The following is a 19,671-nucleotide window of genomic DNA, read 5'->3' as shown; positions in this document are numbered from 1 at the left end:
GGTCTTCCTCAAGGCAGCACTGGCTTATTTCCGAAAGCTTCGACACTGTAGCCTGTGTTGTGTGGCAAATGCAGAGATCAGCACATAGAAACGAGTCAAAGCATATATGGAAAGAAGAGGTAAAATGTTAAATAACAAGGAAACTCGTAGAGTTTGTTTTAAAGTAGAAGTCTATAAAAGACCACAGTGGGATCTATAATATTTTTATGTGGGTTCATCTGATGAATGGCTGCCACATTTATCTTTCCAGAAGAATGGCTCTCATCATGTCACATTCTTTGTTAAAAATCTTAACTGGATCCCCACTGCCTACAAAATTAACATCAGATTCCTCAGCTTAATTTTTGAGTTGTCCAAAAGATTGACTCCAGTGTAACTTCCTAGTATTGTATCCCACTATTCTCTACATATTCCTTCACTCAAATCCAAATATGTTAATCTGTGCTTCCCAGATCTATCCCATGTTCTTTCCTTGGACTCCTTCCCTTCCTCCCATTTATACCAGGACATTCTTCTCTTTTAAGGTCCAACTTCACGACCTCTTCCTTTAAAAAATCTTTGCCCATCTCTGTAACTCCAGGTTCTATTTCTGTGTATGCCCCAAAGCACATGCTGTGTGCATCTCTTATGTATAACATACTGCATGAAGTGACTTAAGGCATAATCTATGTCACACTCATCTGTGATCTACTAACGTCTAACAATACTTCACTTATAATCTGTGCTCAGTAAATACGGTTGACTAAGTGACTGGATGCATTGTAGTCATGCTGCATTGTAATGTTTTACATTGAGAAAATAAATTTGGAGGTTGTTTTGTTTTTGTTTTTAAAAGGAGCTGACTGGTGACCAAAACTGTGCTTTGTTGACTATATTGACTTTACAGGTTTTTATATTATCTATATGATCACTTCTTAATATTTATTTTTTCCAGCTTTGTTGAGGTATAATTGACAAATAGAAATTTCATATATTTAAGGCATACAATGTAATATTTTGATATATGTATATATTGTGACATGATTAAGCTAATCCCATTATATACTTACCATTTTTTTGGTATGGTCAGAATCCTTAAAATCTACTTTTCTTAGCAAATTTCAAGTATGGGTTTCCACAAATAGTGATAAACACTTGCTAATGACACAGGAGTACTGTCAGATATTTGGGAAATAGTTATTCAGCTTTCAGTCTATTTCCTGTCAGAAGTTTATATAAAGAAAAATGAAAATCAAATATAATACTGCTTGTAACTGAAAACGTTGTGCATTTAAATGAAGTTGTTTGTACCATTATCTTGTTTTGCTCTTGAACATTATTTGAAAATAAACCAACTTGTTACTTGGGATTGATGGTAGTAAGTGTGCTGAGTGTTGAGATTTATTTCAAAATGCGTGGCCAGGTACGATGGTTCACGCCTGTAATCCCAGCACGTTGGGAGTCCAAGGTGGGCAGATCACCTGAGGTCGGGAGTTCGAGACCAGCCTGGCCAACATGGCAAAACCCCATCTCTACTAAACACACACACACACACACACACACACACAAGTCAGGCATGGTGGTATGCGCCTGTAATACTGGCTACTCAAGGGGTTGAGGCAGGAGAATCACTTGAACCCAAAAGGAGGAGGTTGTAGTGAGCCAAGACCACACCACTGCACTCTAGCCTGGGTAACAGAGTGAGACTCCATCTCAAAAAAACCACAAAAACAAAAACAAAAACATAAAAAACAACCCCAAGTGCATTCTCTCTTCTAGTTCTTTTCCACTAATGAAATCAAAGATACTGAACAATTCCATCTTTAAATTGGAGAATTCCTTGTAAGGAAATGTGTAACTTTTATAAAGGTACTAGCAGTTTCTTGATAAATATAAGAAAGAGTAGAACAAGACATTGTATGGCGGTTTGTTATGTGTGATTTATACTATTTGGGGAAGATCAGCCATAAATTTTGTGTCTTCAGTCAGTTGAATGACATTGATTTGTGGCAAGTCAATATATTCCTTTGTAGTTTTGCAATGGTGATAATATTTAGGAGAACAGTGCTTAAGCCTCCTGAAAAGTTTTTTTGTTGTTGTTGTTGTCATTTTTTTTTTTTTTTTTTTTTTTTTACATTGTAGGAACTTATTCTTAGCCACCCATCTCCTAAATATTTAAATATTTTAGTTTTGTTCAGGAAATGAATCTGTTTTCAAGTGTATATTAATGGTTTTTTTCTTCTTATAAATGGAAAAGAACTTAAAGATAATTTCGTTTAAAAACCTCATTTTACAGATAAGGAGATAAAACTGAATTTTATTGGGCTGAATACAAATTTTCATTTAAAATAAATATAGGATAGAAATTGAAATTGGGTTAAACTGTAGCCAATAAATTGAATTAAATGCAATGCCGGCCAGGTGCGGTGGCTCATGCCTTTAATCCTAACACTTTGGGAGGCCGAGGCAGGTGGATTACCTGAACTTAGGAGTTCAAGACCAGCCTAGCTAACATGGTGAAACCCTGTCTCTACTAAAATACAAATAGTAATAATAGTAATAATAATAATAATAATAATAACCAGGCTCGTGGTGGAGGCCTGTAGTCCCTGCTACTTGGAAGACTGAGGCAGGAGAATTGCTTGAACCTGAGGGGTAGAAGTTGCAGTGAGCCGAGATCGAGCCACTGCACTCCAGCCTGGGTGACAGAGCAAGACTCTGTCTCCAAAAAAAAAAAAAAAAAAGCAATGCATTCTAAATTTTGCATAGTAATATAGAATTTTATTATAATGCCTAACTAAGTGCATATGAGGTCACCTAATTGTGTCAAGAAGACGAAATAAGTATTTTCAGCACCAGCAAAGGAGACTCCCTCAAGTAAGAAAAGTCTTTCACGAACTTTTCCACAGTGTTTACAGTCAGAAAATCTATGAAGAAATGATTTCTATTTTAATGTAAGAATGAGTATGATGTTTTATAATTTCAAATGTTTTATCTTATATTCTTTTACTATTAGTCCCACCAGTTTTATCTTCCACATTTTTTCTTTCTTGCCTTTTTTTGACTAATCAAGTATTTAAAAATTATTTTATGATTTTACTCTATTACCTTGTGGTAATACTCTATTTTACTGGTTTTTTTGGTGACTACTCTAGATATTGTAACGTGCATCCTTGATTCCTTTAAATGATATTGTTAACACTACTTAAATCTGTTCATTTACTTTCCACCGTTAATGTTAATATTGTCATGTATTTTAATTCTACATGGATCTTCTACTTCACAAGACATTAATATGTCCACTCAATATTCACTTTGAATTAGCAGTATGTTTACGTTTTTCACTGCTCTACCTCCCCGCTAACTTCTTTTCACAACTGTTGATTCTCTCTACCTTTTACTCTCCTTTTTTCTTTTCTTTCTCTGAGGTCAATTTTCTTCTACCTGAATATTTCTCTTTAATGTTTATTTTAGTGCTATTCTGCTAGTGACAAATTATCTCCAGTTTTCTTTGTTTGGAAATGGTTTTAATGTTAAGAGGGCCATAGGGAGAACAGTGATATTTAGTGATAAACAGGGTTAAGTTAGAATGAAGGGAAAGTTGAGAGAAGAGGTTGAATTTTGTGAGATTTTGTTCCTGATTAACTGTGAGATTCAGAAGCATAGTAAAAGAGTTTTAGTAGCTGTGGAGGTGTGGATGGTGAAGTAAAATAAGCCAATGGACTACCCTTCAGTAGAGAGTCTGGGGCCTGAGAATGGATGACCTGGGCGTTCTCAGCCTGTGGTGATTGACATAAATGGGGAAGGGGGAGGGCATAAAGAAACATTTGTGTTGAGGGACTCAAGACAATCATAGGGAAACTCTAAAGAGGAAAGTGTTTCTACCACCATACTAACTTCTGTGTTCTCCTGTTAGCTATTTCCATGGCAGTGTGGAGGCCAGGGGAGATATTAGGTTATGGAGACCTGAGGGTTCCACTGCATTCCTAGAGAGTGAATTATAAGAGCTGAAAATGGGCCGGGCGTGGTGGCTCATGCCTGTAATCCCAGCACTTTGGGAGGCTAAGGTGGGTGGATCACACAGTCAGGAGTTCAGGACCAGCCTGGTCAAGATGGTGAAACTCTGTCTCTACTAAAAATATGAAAATCAGCTGGGTGTGGTGGCAGGCGCCTATAATCCCAGCTACTTGGGAGGCTGAGGCAGAGAACTGCTTGAACCTGGGAGGCGGAGGCTGGAGTGAGCCAAGATTGCATCACTGCAATCCAGCCTGGGCAACAGAGCGAGACTCCTTCTCAAAAAAAAAAAAAAGCTGAAAATAAATGGATCGATTTGGGAGATGCTTGGCAAGGAAAATTAGCAGAACTTTGTGGTACAGTGGATAGGATATGGGATGTGAATAGAGGGAAATGTCAAAAATGACTCCCTGGTTTATGTAACTTGATGTGTGTGGTGGCCATTCACTGAACTAGAAACACTGGATGGAGGAGGACTAGGTTTGGGTGGCAAATAGTGACACCATCAGTTTGGCTTAGACTTTTTGAGTTTGAATTGCATGTGAGTCATCCAAATGGGGATATCAAATAGCCAATGAAACATATGAGTGTATTGTTGTGCAGGGATATCTGGGCAGAAGATAAAAATTTGGGAACCTCTTTCTATAAATTGTTAATTAAAGTCTTGGGTCTGAATAAGCCGGACAAAAGAGAGTCAACAGAGAGAGGCCGGTCAAGAATGCCAGTATGACGCTGAAGGACAAATAGAATGAAGAATAAAAGTTGCTCATTTTACTTAGCTTTGAGGAGATCATTGGTGAAAGAGTTGGATTAAGATTACCTTTACAGTAGAGGCCTTAGATTGAGAGGTTTATTGGTAAAAGGGAGATAATTTAGCTGGAGGGAAGTTTTAGTATCTTTTGTCTTTAAATCAAGGGGCTTGAATAAGTGTAAAAGCCAGTGAGAGAAATCTAGTTGAGAAAAGTTGACTATCCAGGAAAGAGAAGAGATCATAATATAGAACTTCTAAGAGGCTGGGAAGGAAATAGGGATATATTATTTCCCTCTTGCTGCTGTAACAAAATGCAACAAATTTGGTGACTTAAAACAACACATATTTATCTTAGAGTTTTGGAGGACAGAAATTTGAGGCCAGTTCACTGGGCTGAAATCCAGGTCGCAGCAGGGCTTCATTTGTTCTGGTGGGTTTGGGTGGCAGGGCAGGTGTGGAGATCCGTTTTCTTCTCTTTTCCAGCATCTAGAAGCTGCCTGCATTTGTTGGCTCTTGGTCCTGAATCACTTTGACTCCTGGTTTGGTTTTTGCCTTTCTTTTTCTCTCTCTGTATTCACTGAAACATTGCCTTCTCTCATTCTGACCCTCCTCTTTCTCTCTCTTTTAAGGACTGTTGCGACTAGGTTGGAACCCCCTGTATAATTCAGGGTAATCTTCTCTGATCAGGACCATTAACATAATCACATGTGCAAAATCCCTTTTACGATGTAAGATTACATATTCACAGCTTCCAGGAATTAGGACATTGACATGGGGTGATGGGGGAATTATTCAGCCTCCTACAAAGACCAAGCACAGTTAGAGGGGCACCCCCTAAAAGAAAGAAGGGAAAATTTCCTAATTTAATTGAAGAGAAGGAAGGTAGAAAACATAAGTATGGGTGCTTTGTATATGGGATAGTGGAAATAGAATGTGTTTCCTGTTTCACTGAAGTAGAGATTGTTTCACTTGTTTGAAGGAAGAGGCACTGGTAGTAGATCCATAGAAGAAAGTATCATCCTAACAACTAGCACATGTTTTCACTTCACTAATAGAACAGCCTGCTGTGTGCAGGAGCCCAATGGGTAGAGGGAAATAAAGATATCCAACACAGGATGATTATTACCTTTCTGTCACTGGGAGTTTTCAAAGCATGTTAAATATACATTTCATTGGAAAAGTTTAGTAAGTATTCCTGGGTGCTCAGTTACAAAAGGTGACTTCATTGACAGTTCTAATATTTTCTGATTGTGTAAGTGATGCATACTTTCTAAAGAGAATATACTTTTTTTTTTTCCTGAGATGGAGTCTTGTTCTGTCGCCCAGGCTGGAGTGCAGTGTCACAATCTTGGCTTACTGCAACCTCCACTTCCTGGATTCAAGCAACTCTCCTGCCTCAGCCTCCCTAGTAACTGGGATTACAGGCACGCACCACCACACCTGGCTAATTTTAGTAGAAGATGGGGTTTCACCACGTTGGCCAGGCTGGTCTCGAACTCCTGACCTCAAGTGATCCACCCGCCTCGGCCTCCCAAAGTGCTGGGATTACAGGCGTGAGCCACTGCGCCCAGACTAGAATACACTTTAAAGAAATGTAACATAACGCTGGGCATGGTGGCTCATGCCTGTGATCACAGCACTTCGGGAAGCTAAGGCGGGCAGATCACCTGAGGTCAGGAGTTCGAGACCAGCCTGGCTAACATGGTGAAACCCTGTCTCTACTAAAATTGCAAAAATTAGCCCGGTGTAGTTGGGCACCTGTGATCCCAGCTAGTTGGGAGGCTGAGGCAGGAGAATCATTTGAATCTGGGAGGTAGAGGTTGCAGTGAGCCAAGATCACACCACTGCATTCCAGCCTGGGCAACAGAGCAAGACTGTCTCAAAAAAAAAAAAAAAAAAAAAAAAAAAGAAAAGTGTCATAGAATGCTACTAGAAATAATTGATCAGAAGTAAAGAATATAGTAAGAATTCTTAAGAAGTTTATCTAGATATTTGTGTAGTCAGAGCTCATAGAGCTCATGGTACTCTATTAAGTACTTGCTCTTTAACTTGAGTAATCTGATAGCTTTTAAAAATTTAATTTTTCCACTGATAGTAAATGAATTATAAAAATTGTAAGAATGAAAATAGATACATTAAAAATAACCACTTTATGATCTCTTGTGTTCTCTTATTTTCCTTCCTAGAGATCAAGATTGTTACAAATTTGGCATAGATTCATGGAGGTCTTTTTCTATGGGCTTACCTATGCTCATGTGTATAGCTGGTCCTCCAATAAGGTCGTTTTCTTCAACATCATTTTTTCTAACACGGTTGAGGAGAAAAAAATCTATTCCAGGATCAGTCCACTGTCTGTGTGAAGTGTGCACTTTCTCTGTATGTCTGTGTGGGTCCTCTCCAGAGACTTGTTTCCTCCCACTTCCCAAAGATGTGCAGGTCAGGTTCATTGTCATGTCTAAATGGTCTCAGTGTGAGTAAGTGTGTGTGTGTGTGTGTGCGCGCGCGCAAGTGTGCCCTGCAATAAAATGAGGTGCTGGCCAGGGTAGGTTCCCACCTTGAGCCCTGAGCTGCCAGGATCAGCTCTGGTCACCTGTGATCCTGAACTGGAATAAGCAGATAAATCAGTAAATCGTTATCTCACTTGTTTTTACTCGTCTTTCTTAAATGTATATATAGCTCACATTTATTTCAGTGTTTAATATCAGAAGTGTTTTGGGTCTTTATTTAGAAGTTTGGTGATTTTTTTTTACCAGAAATGTGCCATAGGAACTTAACTTATATATTTTATCATTTAGCCTGTGGTAAAACTGGTTTCCTTACATGTTGTTTGGCTTAAAGTCACAGCTTCTAAGAACTGATTGACAATGTTAAGTAAGGATTTACTATATATATAGAAGTATAGGATATTTTATTGTTTTTACACAAATGGGGTCATACTAAGTAATATTGTATAACTTGGTTTTTTTAAATTGGACACTGTGTTTTAACAATTTTCTTTGTTAGTCCAAACTTTAGTTCTCTTAATTCCTACCGAATATTCCGTAGTCTGAATATATTACGTTTTATTCATATGTGACCATTTCCGGTATATATGGTGTTTCCACATTTTCTCTTGTAAACAGTGATGCAGTGAACTCTTCCAGATACTTTTCTAATCCCTTATGCTCCTTACTTTATAGAGAACCAGAAAAGGAGTGCCTATGTCAAGGGCATGGCTTCTCAAGATTTTTACAGGTGCTGCCAAATTTCCTTCCATAACATCTGTTCCCATGTATATGCTTTTTTTCAGTATTAGAGAGTACCACTCTCTCACTTGGCACTTGTACCAGCCTTTGGCTTTATTAGTCATTTACATTTTTGTCCAACTCATGAAGATGCCTTATGTTAATGTATGTTTCTCTTATTACTGATGAGATTATCTTTTTAAGTGTTTATGTTCAGTGGTATGTTTTCTGTGTGTATGTGTGTGTGTGTGTGTGTGAATTGTCTTTTCATAGCTGTGTTTTGTTCATTTTCCTTTTGGGTTTTTTAAAACTTTTCATTTTTAAAGAATGCTTTATGTATTTTATGTTTTTGGATTATTAGTTCATTCTTAAATATATTGCATATATACTTATCAATATGTATTTTGTATTTGAATTTTATTTGTGGAGTCTTCTATAGCATTAAAATATTTATGAGTCAAAATTGTTTTTGTAATTCCTTTTAGGTCTTACCTTGGAAGACTTTTCATATTTCAAGATTATTAAAGCGTTCTTTTTTTTTTTTTTTTTTTGACAGAGTCTTGTTCTGTTGCCCAGGCTGGATGGAGTGCAGTGGCATGATCTTGGCTCACTACAACCTCCGCCTCCCAGGTTCAACCAATTCTCCTGCCTCAGTCTCTTGGGTAGCTGGAATCACAGGCACACACCACTAAGCCCAGCTCATTTTTGTATTTTTAGTAGAGATGGGGTTTCACCATGTTGGTCAAGCTAGTCTCAAACTCCTGACCTCGTGATCCACCCACCTCGGCCTCCAAAAGTGCTGGGATTACAGGCGTGAGCCACCGTGCCTGGCCATTAAAACATTCTTGAGTTATTTCTTCTAACATATTTATAAACTAATTAATGTTTTAGAATTTCTTTTTCGTTGTCTAATGTTACAGTCTATTTTAGAGTATGGTGTTAGGTAAAAAAAAATGTATATTTTATTTACTCAGATGGGTATAGTCTTTTTAGAAAGTCTTATTCTTTATTGATTTTCAGTGGCATCTGTTGCATACATGTACACACAAACACGCATACGTCTGTCAGCACCTTTTTAAAAATTGGCTAACTACAGTTTCATTATATGTTAGTGTATTAGTCCATTCTCACACTGCTATAAAGAACTACCAAAGACTGGGTAATTTATAAAGAAAAGAGGTTTAATTGACTCACAGTTCCACTGGCTGTACAGGAGGCGTGGCTGAGGAGGCTTCAGGAAACTTACAATCATGGCAGAAGGGTGAAGGGGAGGCAAGCACGTCTTCACATGATGGCAAGAGAGAGAGAGCTGAAGGGGAAGTGCTACACACTTTCAAACAACCAGATCTCATGAGAACTCACTATCACAAGAACAGCAAGGGGGAAATCCACCCACTTCATACCAGGTCCCTCCCCAACCATTGGGTATTACAATTCAACATGAGAGTTGTGTGGGGACATAGAGCCAAACCATATCAATTAGGTACACCAGGTATATGAAGACCCCCCTCATTGATCTTGTTTGTCTGCCTTTCTTGGCTACAATTGTACATTTTCTTAACTTTGAAATAGTTTTACTAGCACTGAAATGATCTGTTCCTTAAAGGTTATATAGAATTTTTTTGTAAATCAAACCATCTAGGATTTGGCCACAGTTTTTGGGAGTATCTGTTTTGTTGTGGGAAGTCAGGGACCCTGAACGGAGGGACCGGCTGGAGCCACAGCAGAGGGACATAAATTGTGAAGATTTCACGGACATTTATCACTTCCCTAATGATACTTTCATAATTTCTTACACCTGTCTTTGTTTTAATCTCTTAATCCTGTTATCTTCATAAGCTGAGGATGTACATCACCTCAGGACCACTGTGATGATTGCATTAACTGTACAAATTGATTGTAAAACGTGTGTTTGAACAATATGAAATCAGTGCACCTTGAAAAAGAACAGAATAACAGCAATTTTAGGGAACAAGGGAAGACAACCATAAGGTCTGACTGCCTGTGGGGTTGGGCAGAATAGAGCCATATTTTTCTTCTTGCAGAGAGCCTATAAACTGATGTACAAGTAGGGAAGATATCACTGAATTCTTTTCCTAGCAAGGAATATTAATAATTAAGACCATGGGAAAGGAATGCATTCCTGGGGGAAGGTCTATAAACGGCTGCTCTGGGAGTGTCTGTCCTATGCGGTTGAGATATGGACTGAAATATGCCCTGGTTTCCTGCAGTACTCTTAGGCTTATTAGGGTGGGGGAAAACCCCACTGTTGTAAATTTGAGGTCAGACCAGTTCTCTGCTCTTGAACCCTGTTTTTTGTTGTTTAAGATGTTTATCAAGGCAATACGTGCACAACTGAACATAGACCCTTATCAAGAGTTTTTGATTTTGCCCTCTGCCTTGTGACCTTTGCTTTGCCCTTTGCCTTGTGATCTTTATTGGCCTCAGAAGCATGTAATCTTTGTTCTCCTTTTTGCCCTTTGAAGCGTGTGATTTTTGTGACCTAATCCCTGTTCTTACACCCCCTCCCCTTTTGAAATCCTTAATAAAAACCTGCTGGTTTTGTGGCTCAGGTGGGCATCATGGTCCTACCGATATGTGATGTCACCCCCAGAGGCCCAGCTGTAAAATTCCTCTCTTTGTACTCTTTCTCTTTATTTCTCAGCTGGCTGACACTTATGAAAAATAGAAAGAACCTACATTGAAATATTGGGGGTGGGTTCCCCTGATACTCTTTGACAACTGTCTTTCTTCTATGGCAATTAGTTTCTTTGAATTTTATGGAGTCAATTTGTATAAATTATATTGTCCAGAGAATAGTCTATTTCATTATGTTTTATTTGCATAAAATTGGAGGAAGTAGTCTCTTATGATTCTTATCATTTCTCTGGTATTATTTCTTATTTTGTATATTGATACTTTCTCCCTTTTTCCCCCCTAGACTTGTTTCACTCTTTATCTATTTTATTGTTTTCCCCAAAGACAAGATTCAGGACTTATTAGTTTTATTATTTTACCTTTTTTTCAAGTTTTAATTTCTACTTTTATATTTATTAATTTATACCTTCTGATTTCCTCAGGTTTAATTTAATGATTTTTTAAAATTTTGGGATGTTAATAAATTTATTTTTGTTTACTATACATGTATTTAAGCTTATGAATTAGAGTCTGAGAATTGTTTTAGCAGTATGAGATATTATATATGGTGTTTATTATATTTATTATTATTACATAGACATTTTACACTTGCAATTTTCATTGCTTTCCTTGCCAGAACAGTTATTTGAAGATTCTTAAAATTTTCAGATGCTAGGAGCTTCTTAACCCAAGATTTATTAGTGATTTTTCCTTTTACTGTGTTGTGATTAGAAACTATTATCTGTATTCCAGAATTTACTGGGGTTTTATCTTTGATGTCAAATGTGATCAAGTTTTTTTTTTTAAACCAGTTTCTTAAAGAGAAGGGATATTCTCTTATTTCACCTTAAATATATGGCAGTGAACTCTATGTTATTATGTTACCCTATTTATGTATTTTATATTTATATCTACTTTTTAATTCTCTTGTTATTCAGGCTTTGAGAAGGTTGGATGATAGTCAATTAATAGTGTGTTTCCATCTGATTATCTTCATACCTATTTTAGAGTTTGCTTTACAAATGTGTACTATATGACACCTAGACATTCATAATCATTTTATTTTTATTGTGAATTACACCATTCAGCATTATAGTGTTTTCTTCCTTGCTCCTTCCTTCCTTTTTATTTTTATTTGTCCTGTGTGCTTTTGCCTGTTCTTTTGAATAGGCAACTTGATGAAACACTTGGTTATAGGGGGTTCTCTTTCCCATAGAATAGAGCAGAATCTGTTTTATGATTCAACTGAAAGTTTTTCTTTCAATATGTGAGTTTAGCTCTGCAACATCTCTGAGATAACATAAAAGTGTGGCATTAGTACTGTTATTTTGTTTTCCAATTTGTAGATTTTTGAAAAAAATTAACAAGATGTTCTGCTTTCTTAGCTTTGTGTTTGCTTTCTTTTTATTAGAAAAGTTTATATTTCTGTTATAAGTGTAAGTGTAGGAAAGTTCTTGATCCTCTTATTTCCTTAAAAATGATCTATTATTCCTTTCTGCAGAGTAATAATAAAACTAATATGTTTCCTCTTCATTCTCCCTTTTCTACCAGCTGATTTTAGCATTATAAAATAAATTACTTAAAATTCTCCTAAGATTTATCAGTTTAAAATATCTTTTGATCTTAGTTAGCAAAGCAGTCAGCTTATATAGTGTATGCTACATACCTTGTCCTTGCTCCTTCAGGTTTCATCTTTTTGAAAAGTTTTTTTATTCATATTTTCATATTGAAATTTCATAACAATTCTTATATTGTTATGGCTCATATTACTTATGTTTTATTATAGCAACATAATCACATACATGATTGGAATTTAGTACCATGATTGATTTCAGTGTTTATTTCAGTTATTTCACTCTGGTTTTTATAATCACCTGGATGACTAAAATTTATCTTCTAGTAAATTCCTCAGGGAGATCCCATGAAAACAAGACTTTATATATTTGTAATATGTTCAAAATTTTGAACATTGTCCGTTGCCTTTATAATTAATGAGCTTGACTGAATTTTAAAATCTCATTTGTATTTTCTTTTTTCAAGGATTTCACACACATTACTGCTTCCAGTGGAGTATCTAAAGGGCAGTGGTGTCCACTGAATCTGACTGTTGAATGTTGCTGTGGAGAAATTTTACAACAGACTGATTCCCCGTTTAAAATAAGCTACTAGAAAACTTTCGCCTTGCTGTTCAAAAGGTTTCAGTAATTTTACTAGGAAGTGTCTTAGTGTTGACTGTTTCTCTGGGGAACTATGTGACTTTCACTAAGTTTTTTTTTCTCTTCATTTTGAGACAGGGTGTCACTCTGTTGCCCAGGCTGGAGATCAGTGGAGTGCAGCCTCAAACTCCTGGGCTCAAGCAATCCTCCTGCCTCAGCCTCTTAAGTAGATGGAACTACAGGTGCTCACCGCCACACCTGGACATATTTTTTAAATTTTTTGTGGAGATAGGGTCTTGCTCTATTGTCCAGGCTGATCTCAAATTCCTTGACCTCAAGCCATCCTCCTGTCTCAGCCTCCCAAATGGCTGGGATTACAGGCATGAGCCACCACGCCTAATGGTCAATAAGTTTTGACTACAAAAAAATTCTTATATTTTATTTTATTTATTCTTTTCTGCTGTTTTGGTTTTATTCTGTATTTCAGTTTCTGTCTAATGTTTCTTAAATTTAAGGTAATTGTTCTCTCAGGGCATGGTGACTCAAATCTGTAATCGCAGCAGTTTGGGAGGCCGAGGTGGGCATATCAGGAGGTCAAAAGATCGAGACCATCCTGACCAACATGGTGAACCCCATCTCTACTAAAAATACAAAAATTAGCTGGGCGTGGTGGTGCACACCTGTAGTCCCATTTACTCGGGAGGCTGAGGCAGGAGAATCGCTTGAGCCCAGGAGGCAGAGGTTGCAGTGAGCCGAGATCACACCACTGCACTCCAGACTGGGTGACAGTGTGACACTCCATCTTAAAAAAAAAAAAAAAAAGATAATTTTTCCTCTCACTTTGGTTACTTCACTGTTAGAGTGGAGGGGAAAAGTTGGCTAGTGGTGGATCAGATCAGCTCATCAAATGTGAAGGCTGACTCTATGTCATTTACTTAAGGAAGTGAAAATTCATAGTAGGGTATGATGAGCTGGTAAAACCAGAGTTTCTGAATTTGCCTCTGAAGATCTAGGCTACATATTTATTGCTGCAACAATCTGTGTTAAGAATTTTCTGAGACTAGTGTTCTCAGAACAACATTTAGATTTAGTATTCACACTAGTGGCCACTAATAGAACTGTGTCAGATAGTGAAAGAATATCTAAATTTTCCTGTAAAGGAGACTTTGTGCTTTTGTTCAGAAAAAAATCATAAGGCTAACAATTGTTAAGATGAGAAAGGAGGCTTGTCCACTATGTAACCCGAGTGACTAGTCTTTCCACATTGATTGTATGTGAACATAATGCCTACTGTGTATAAAGAACACTCTGCTAGGCATTTTGGGAGAAGCAGAGGAAATAAGAGACTCGGCCCTAACCTTAAGGATTATATTTGTGTTGAGTAGAAAATGTTGGCCTGTTGAAAGATTTATAAGTTATCAAAACAATGCATTAGTAAGTATCAGGCAAGACAGGAGAAATGGAAAAGTTTAAGTCCTTAAAAAAAATTACAAAACAGGGAATGATATAATTTATATGGAGGGATGACTTCTTGGAATAAATTTTGATCTATGTCTTTGAGGGAGATGATGAACCTAGCTAGGCAATGAGTTATCCCAAGGGGACACAGCACAGTAGTGTGAGATACAGGGAAAGATGAAAGGACAGTGCAAGTTGTATTTTGTGTGAAGCAGGAGATGGGTTGGATTAAAAAAGTATTTGTGAGACTTGATATTCAAAAGGCATCTACCTTATTGCTTTTTTTTTTCTCTCTGTATAAAGCCACTGGGGGTAGATAGACACTGAGATGGTCAGAGAGAATTTAGGCATGCCACTGCCCTCAAGGAACCTCCCTTCTAAATAATATAGAATGCATTCACATTGGAGACAGTAGCTGAAGTTTGAATAAACTGGTGTATGATAAAGAATAAAGTGGTAGTATTGAAAGGACAGGTAGGGTTTCAATCTGTAAAATGAGATGAAATAATACCTACTTTGCAGGGCTGTTAGAATAAAATGAAATAACATATGCAAAGTGCTTAACACTTCATGGGCGATTGATATGTGTTTGTCATCTTTCCTCCCTTCCCCACCTCTCAATTCTGAGGTAACTTGTACTATAAAAAGGAGAGATCCTTGAAAGATGCACAGAAGTCAAATTTTCAGAAGAGGTGTGACTGGCCTTGGGCCTTCATTGTGGGGCTTAATGAACTGATGAATATTATGAACAAAGAGGTGGAAATACAGAACATGCTTTTGGGAGCTTTGTTGAAGCTGAGTGGGAGAAGAGATTTGAAGGTTGGACTTGAAACCTAGAGGTTGGATGATACTTTTGTATTAGGTTGGTGCAAATGTAATTGCGGTTGTTGCCATTACGTTCAATAATAAAAACCGCAATTACTTTCGCACCGATCTAATAGCTGCTGCTTCTGCCCAGATTCCACCTTGTATACTATAATAACTGGTGGTTTATGTGTCACCCTGCATCAGCTCTTTTGGTAAACAGGAATCATGAGTTGATTAACTTTGAATTCTCCATAATAAACAGCACGGCACTTTACACATAGTAAGGTCTTCAATACATATTTATAAAGCAGGTTAATAAAACAAACAAATGCTTGGGAACGTCAGAAACAATGACTGTATGAATGTGACATTTTATGCTAATGTTGTATCAAGCTATGTATTTAATAATAAAATGTGGAAACACATGTTGTGGAGTGGAATTCTCCCTGGCTTAGTGGCTATGGACTTTGTGAACTTGAACAAGTTCTTTTGCAGTATGTGCTTAAACCCGAGACCATTTCTTAGCTGCCTGCTCTTCTGGCCTTAATTTCCTCATCTATTCAATAGCTAGTACCGGCCGCGCGGTGACTCAAGCCTGTAATCCCAGCACTTTGGGAGGCCGAGGCGGGTGGATCACGAGGTTAGGAGATCGAGACCATCCTGGCTAACATGGTGAAACTCCGTCTCTACTAAAAATACAAGAAAATTAGCCGGGCGAGGTGGCGGGCGCCTGTAGTCCCAGCTACTCGGGAGGCTGAGGCAGGAGAATGGCGTGAACCCAGGGGGCGGAGCTTGCCGTGAGCCGAGATCGCGCCACTGCACTCCAGCCTGGGGCACAGAGCAAGACTCCGTCTCAAAAAAAAAAAAAAAAAAAAAAAAAGAAAATTGCTAGTACCTTATAGAGTTGTGAGCATTAAGTGAAAACTAGCTCAGTGCCTGGCACATAATGGGTGCTCACATGAATATTATTAATAACCACAATAATAGTTATTTTTATTTTTCCTAATTGAAATATTGATATGAAAATACCTTAAGTGACATTTACTCTTGTTCTATCCAATTATCGAACAAAATTCTGAATAATATGTAGTGCTATTCTGTAATATTATATTGTTGACTCTGTTGTGTTGAAAACATCTTGTAATGTTAAAGTTTCGTTTTTGGAGATAAAAGACCAATTCTCTGAAGTGGGAGTTTAAGGAGTGTTTTGTTAGTGTCTGCCTTGGGCTCTTCCAGGCCTTCTACAAACTTGATTTCCTTTGATCCTCACAGCAGTTCTGAAAGTGTTGGTCATAGTTTTTTATCCTCATTTTGCAGCTGAAGAAAATTAAGGCTCAGGTGACAAGGTTAGTGAGTGGCAAAGTCATTTATAATAATTAATGAGAAAAAAGAATAGGCTGAAGTTAAATTTGGAATCAGTGTCTGAAATAACTAGGAAGTAAGATAAAGCACAGTCAATGTGAGCACCTGCAAAGGATTACAGAAACATGAGATTCCACCTGTCTTAAGTATGCAGTGTGCTATCTTGTTCAGTCTGCTGAGTATGAAAAGTATCGGTAAGCCTCATTTTTCAAAGACGGTTGCCTTTTTGATAATAGTCACAAAATGCCAAATTTTGCTCTTCATCATTTTCTCTGACAATTTAGAAACTTAGTTTTCCAGTGTTCTGAAGGGATGACCTGTCACACACACGTAAGCAGCTAGTCATCTAGTAAGTGTTTTTTGTTGTTGTTGTTGTTGTTGTTGTTTTTGAGACAGAGTCTTACTCTGTCACCCAGGCTGGAGTGCAGTGGTGCGATCTTGGCTCACTGCAAGCTCCGCCTCCCGGGTTCACACCATTCTCCTGCCTCAGCCTCAGCTTCCTGAGTAGCTGGGACTACAGGCGCCCGCCACCACGCTTAGCTAGTGTTTTTTTTTTTTTTTTTTTGTATTTTTAGTAGAGACGAGGTTTCACTGTGTTAGCCAGGATGGTCTCGATCTCCTGACCTCGTGATCCGCCCATCTCGGCCTCCCAAAGTGCTGGAATTACAGGCGTGAGCCACCGCGCCCGGCCTATTAAATGTTTTTAAGCCCTTACAGGGCATGTATATATTGCACTGTAATCTGTACAGGACCTGGATACTGTTTTGACTTGAAGCATTCATTTTATAAATAGTGTTTAACAGGCTCTATGGTGTGATACAAAACAGCATTTCTAACTTCCCCATCATCTAGACTTCAAACCTCAGAGTAAACTTTGAGACCTTGACCCTGTGTTCACATCAGTTTTCAAGTTCTACATATTCTTCCCCTCTATTCACTTTTCAAAGCAAATGCCGTTTCCTCCTTGAAGCCTGCTCTTCACCCCTACTGTGCAGTTGCTTCTACCTCGGTGCACTCTTGATGCTTAGCATTTAATCACTATTAGTCTTAGCTTACTACTGAATGGGATATTTTAACTTAAAAATTAATATCCCTATTCCACTATGAGACAGTGACCTTAACTGTCTTAACAATAGTGTGTTCCTACTGCCTGATACAGGGCTTGGCAAATAGTACTTTGCTTGATAATTTAGTGAAATGAATTGCTTTCATTATGATGGAACCCCAATAAAATTTATGAGACCAGAGATAACACTTTTTTTTTTTTTTTTTTTTGAGATGGAGTCTTGCCCTGTTGCCCAGGCTGGAGTGCAGTGGCGCGATCTCGGCTCACTGCAAGCTCCGCCCCCCGAGTTCAAGCAATTCTCCTGCCTCAGCCTCTGGGTAGCTGGGACTACAGGCACGTGCCACCACGCCCGGCTAATTTTTTGTATTTTTAGTAGAGGTGGGGTTTTGCAGTGTTAGTCAGGATGCAGAGATAACACTTTGTAATATTTGAAGGCTGAATTGAGAAACGATAGATAAGGCCAAATATTATGGATGATATTCTTGAAATTGTTAGTTACCATAGTCTTTGTTACTGTTGGCTTGCTGAAAAGTAGCTCAAGGTTACAACAGAATCTTTTGCTTCACAAATGCTAACCCCCCATCACTGTGTTAGTCGATATTTTCATTTTCTTTCCTGGTAATTTTCTTTTAAAAGATTATGATAAACCTAACTGGATAAGGATCAAATTAATTAATTCTTCCAAACTAGATCTGTGACTTTTTATATTCTGCACATTACTGCCACTCCCAACTACCATTCTGAGGGAGTTTTGGTTTTGAAATTCAAAGCAGGGAACCTTGGAGTTGTGGTGTCTCTTTTTTTCTTTTGAGGAATATGAGCTCACCATGCATATTAAACCCACTTATGTGTAAAGCAGTAAAGTGAACCCTGCCTAGTAGCAGTCAAGATAATGCAATGGAAAGTTTGTGTCTGTGTTGCTGAGAATCTTGCTTTTGCATTGTTACTACAACAATCACATTGTAATCTAGAAATTACGAGTTCTTCTCCTGCTGAAGGCAGTGGGTCAGGATTGAAGAGCATTGAGCAATTCAGTAAAGTTTGTCCAGATGTCAGTCCAGAAGAGATTTTACAATTGTAAAAGCTCAGATTAGTTTTAACATTGCAATCCTTTTTGTCATTTTTGCATGTTTCTTTCATTTTTTATTTAGACTTCATTGAAATTTTTTTTGTTAGTTATAGATATTTTCTGTTGTAAACCTCCTCCAGCCTCCCTCCCCTAGAAACATTAGAATAAAATTTTCAGTTTTTGTGAGAAGAAATGCAAAATGGTCATTAAAATTTTGAGAAAGCTTTGGCAGTGGTTATTTTTTAAATGCTTTTAATGAAATGAAATATGCTACATCACACACATTTGTGCTTTTTTTAAAACATAAGTATTCGAGATTGATATATTGTAGTTTAATTCCCTCTTTGTATTTAACACTATTATTTAAGTTTATTGTTAAAATAATATTTAACAGCGCGTGATATCAAGGATAGCTGGAAGGTTTATAATACAAAAATTTTAGTGTTTAGGAAATGAGAGATATTAACATATATTAAAACTATTTTATTAAAATATAGAAATTAACACTTTGTGCCAATTCTAACCTCAGGATTATTTTTTGTGCCTTGGGTATGTTCCAATTGATCTCTTCATCAATTTTATGAATAGCATAAGTAAATTTAGTTCGTTAATGTATTTATATACTTTAAATAGACCAATGTAAACAGCTTCTTATCTGCCATATGTTGAAATGCTTTAGTAAAGACATAACTGCCTGGTCAACAAAGATGGCATTGAATTGCACTGTTTTGGAAAAAAAGTTGAGCGAACTAGATGCCTGTTAATCTGGTTCTTTAAATATCATAAACAAAAGTATCAGAATGTGTTTCCAAGGACAAAGGCGGGGTTTTCCGGGCTTTGATTGGTTGCTGCCTTGTCCTGTCCCACGGCCATCCTTAATTGGCTTTGGGTAGATTGGAATCACATAAGCAGGGTGACATTTATTACTTTCCTAGTTGTTTCATTGCACTGAGCCCTGAGATTCCCATAAAAGATTTCTTTTATTTTGTCCATGACCTACAAGAGAGGATCATTCTAAGAAGAGCAGGCATGAGTTTGAGTGCAAGAAGAGTCACTCTGCCTGCAATAACGCCAATAATTCTACAGAAAAGGGTATGTGACTTCTTTTTCCTTTTTTTCTTTAATTTTTCTTGCTGCTTTTTTTCCCC

General features: G+C 37.5%; 1 protein-coding gene across 2 annotated transcripts in view; it reads left to right on the top strand.

Annotated features, from left to right (window-relative positions):
• The window catches only part of GRB14 (growth factor receptor bound protein 14), a 129,815-nt gene that overhangs the window by 35,658 nt on the left and 74,486 nt on the right, over positions 1–19,671 (top strand). Inside the window, exon 1 of one of the 2 annotated variants that reach the window (XM_009182341.4) lies at positions 19,358–19,615. The exons of the other annotated variant lie outside the window; for it this stretch is intronic. Within the exon in view, the coding sequence (XP_009180605.1) occupies positions 19,553–19,615 (63 nt within the window). The 5' untranslated portion in view covers positions 19,358–19,552. Of the gene's footprint in view, positions 1–19,357; positions 19,616–19,671 lie in introns of those variants that run through there. 2 annotated transcript variants of the gene reach the window in all.

This window comes from Papio anubis, chromosome 10, assembly GCF_008728515.1.
Source record: "Papio anubis isolate 15944 chromosome 10, Panubis1.0, whole genome shotgun sequence".
NCBI classification, from domain to species: Eukaryota; Metazoa; Chordata; class Mammalia; order Primates; family Cercopithecidae; genus Papio; species Papio anubis.
Note: the sequence above shows the minus strand (reverse complement) of the source record. Positions and strands in the feature narration are given on the sequence as shown.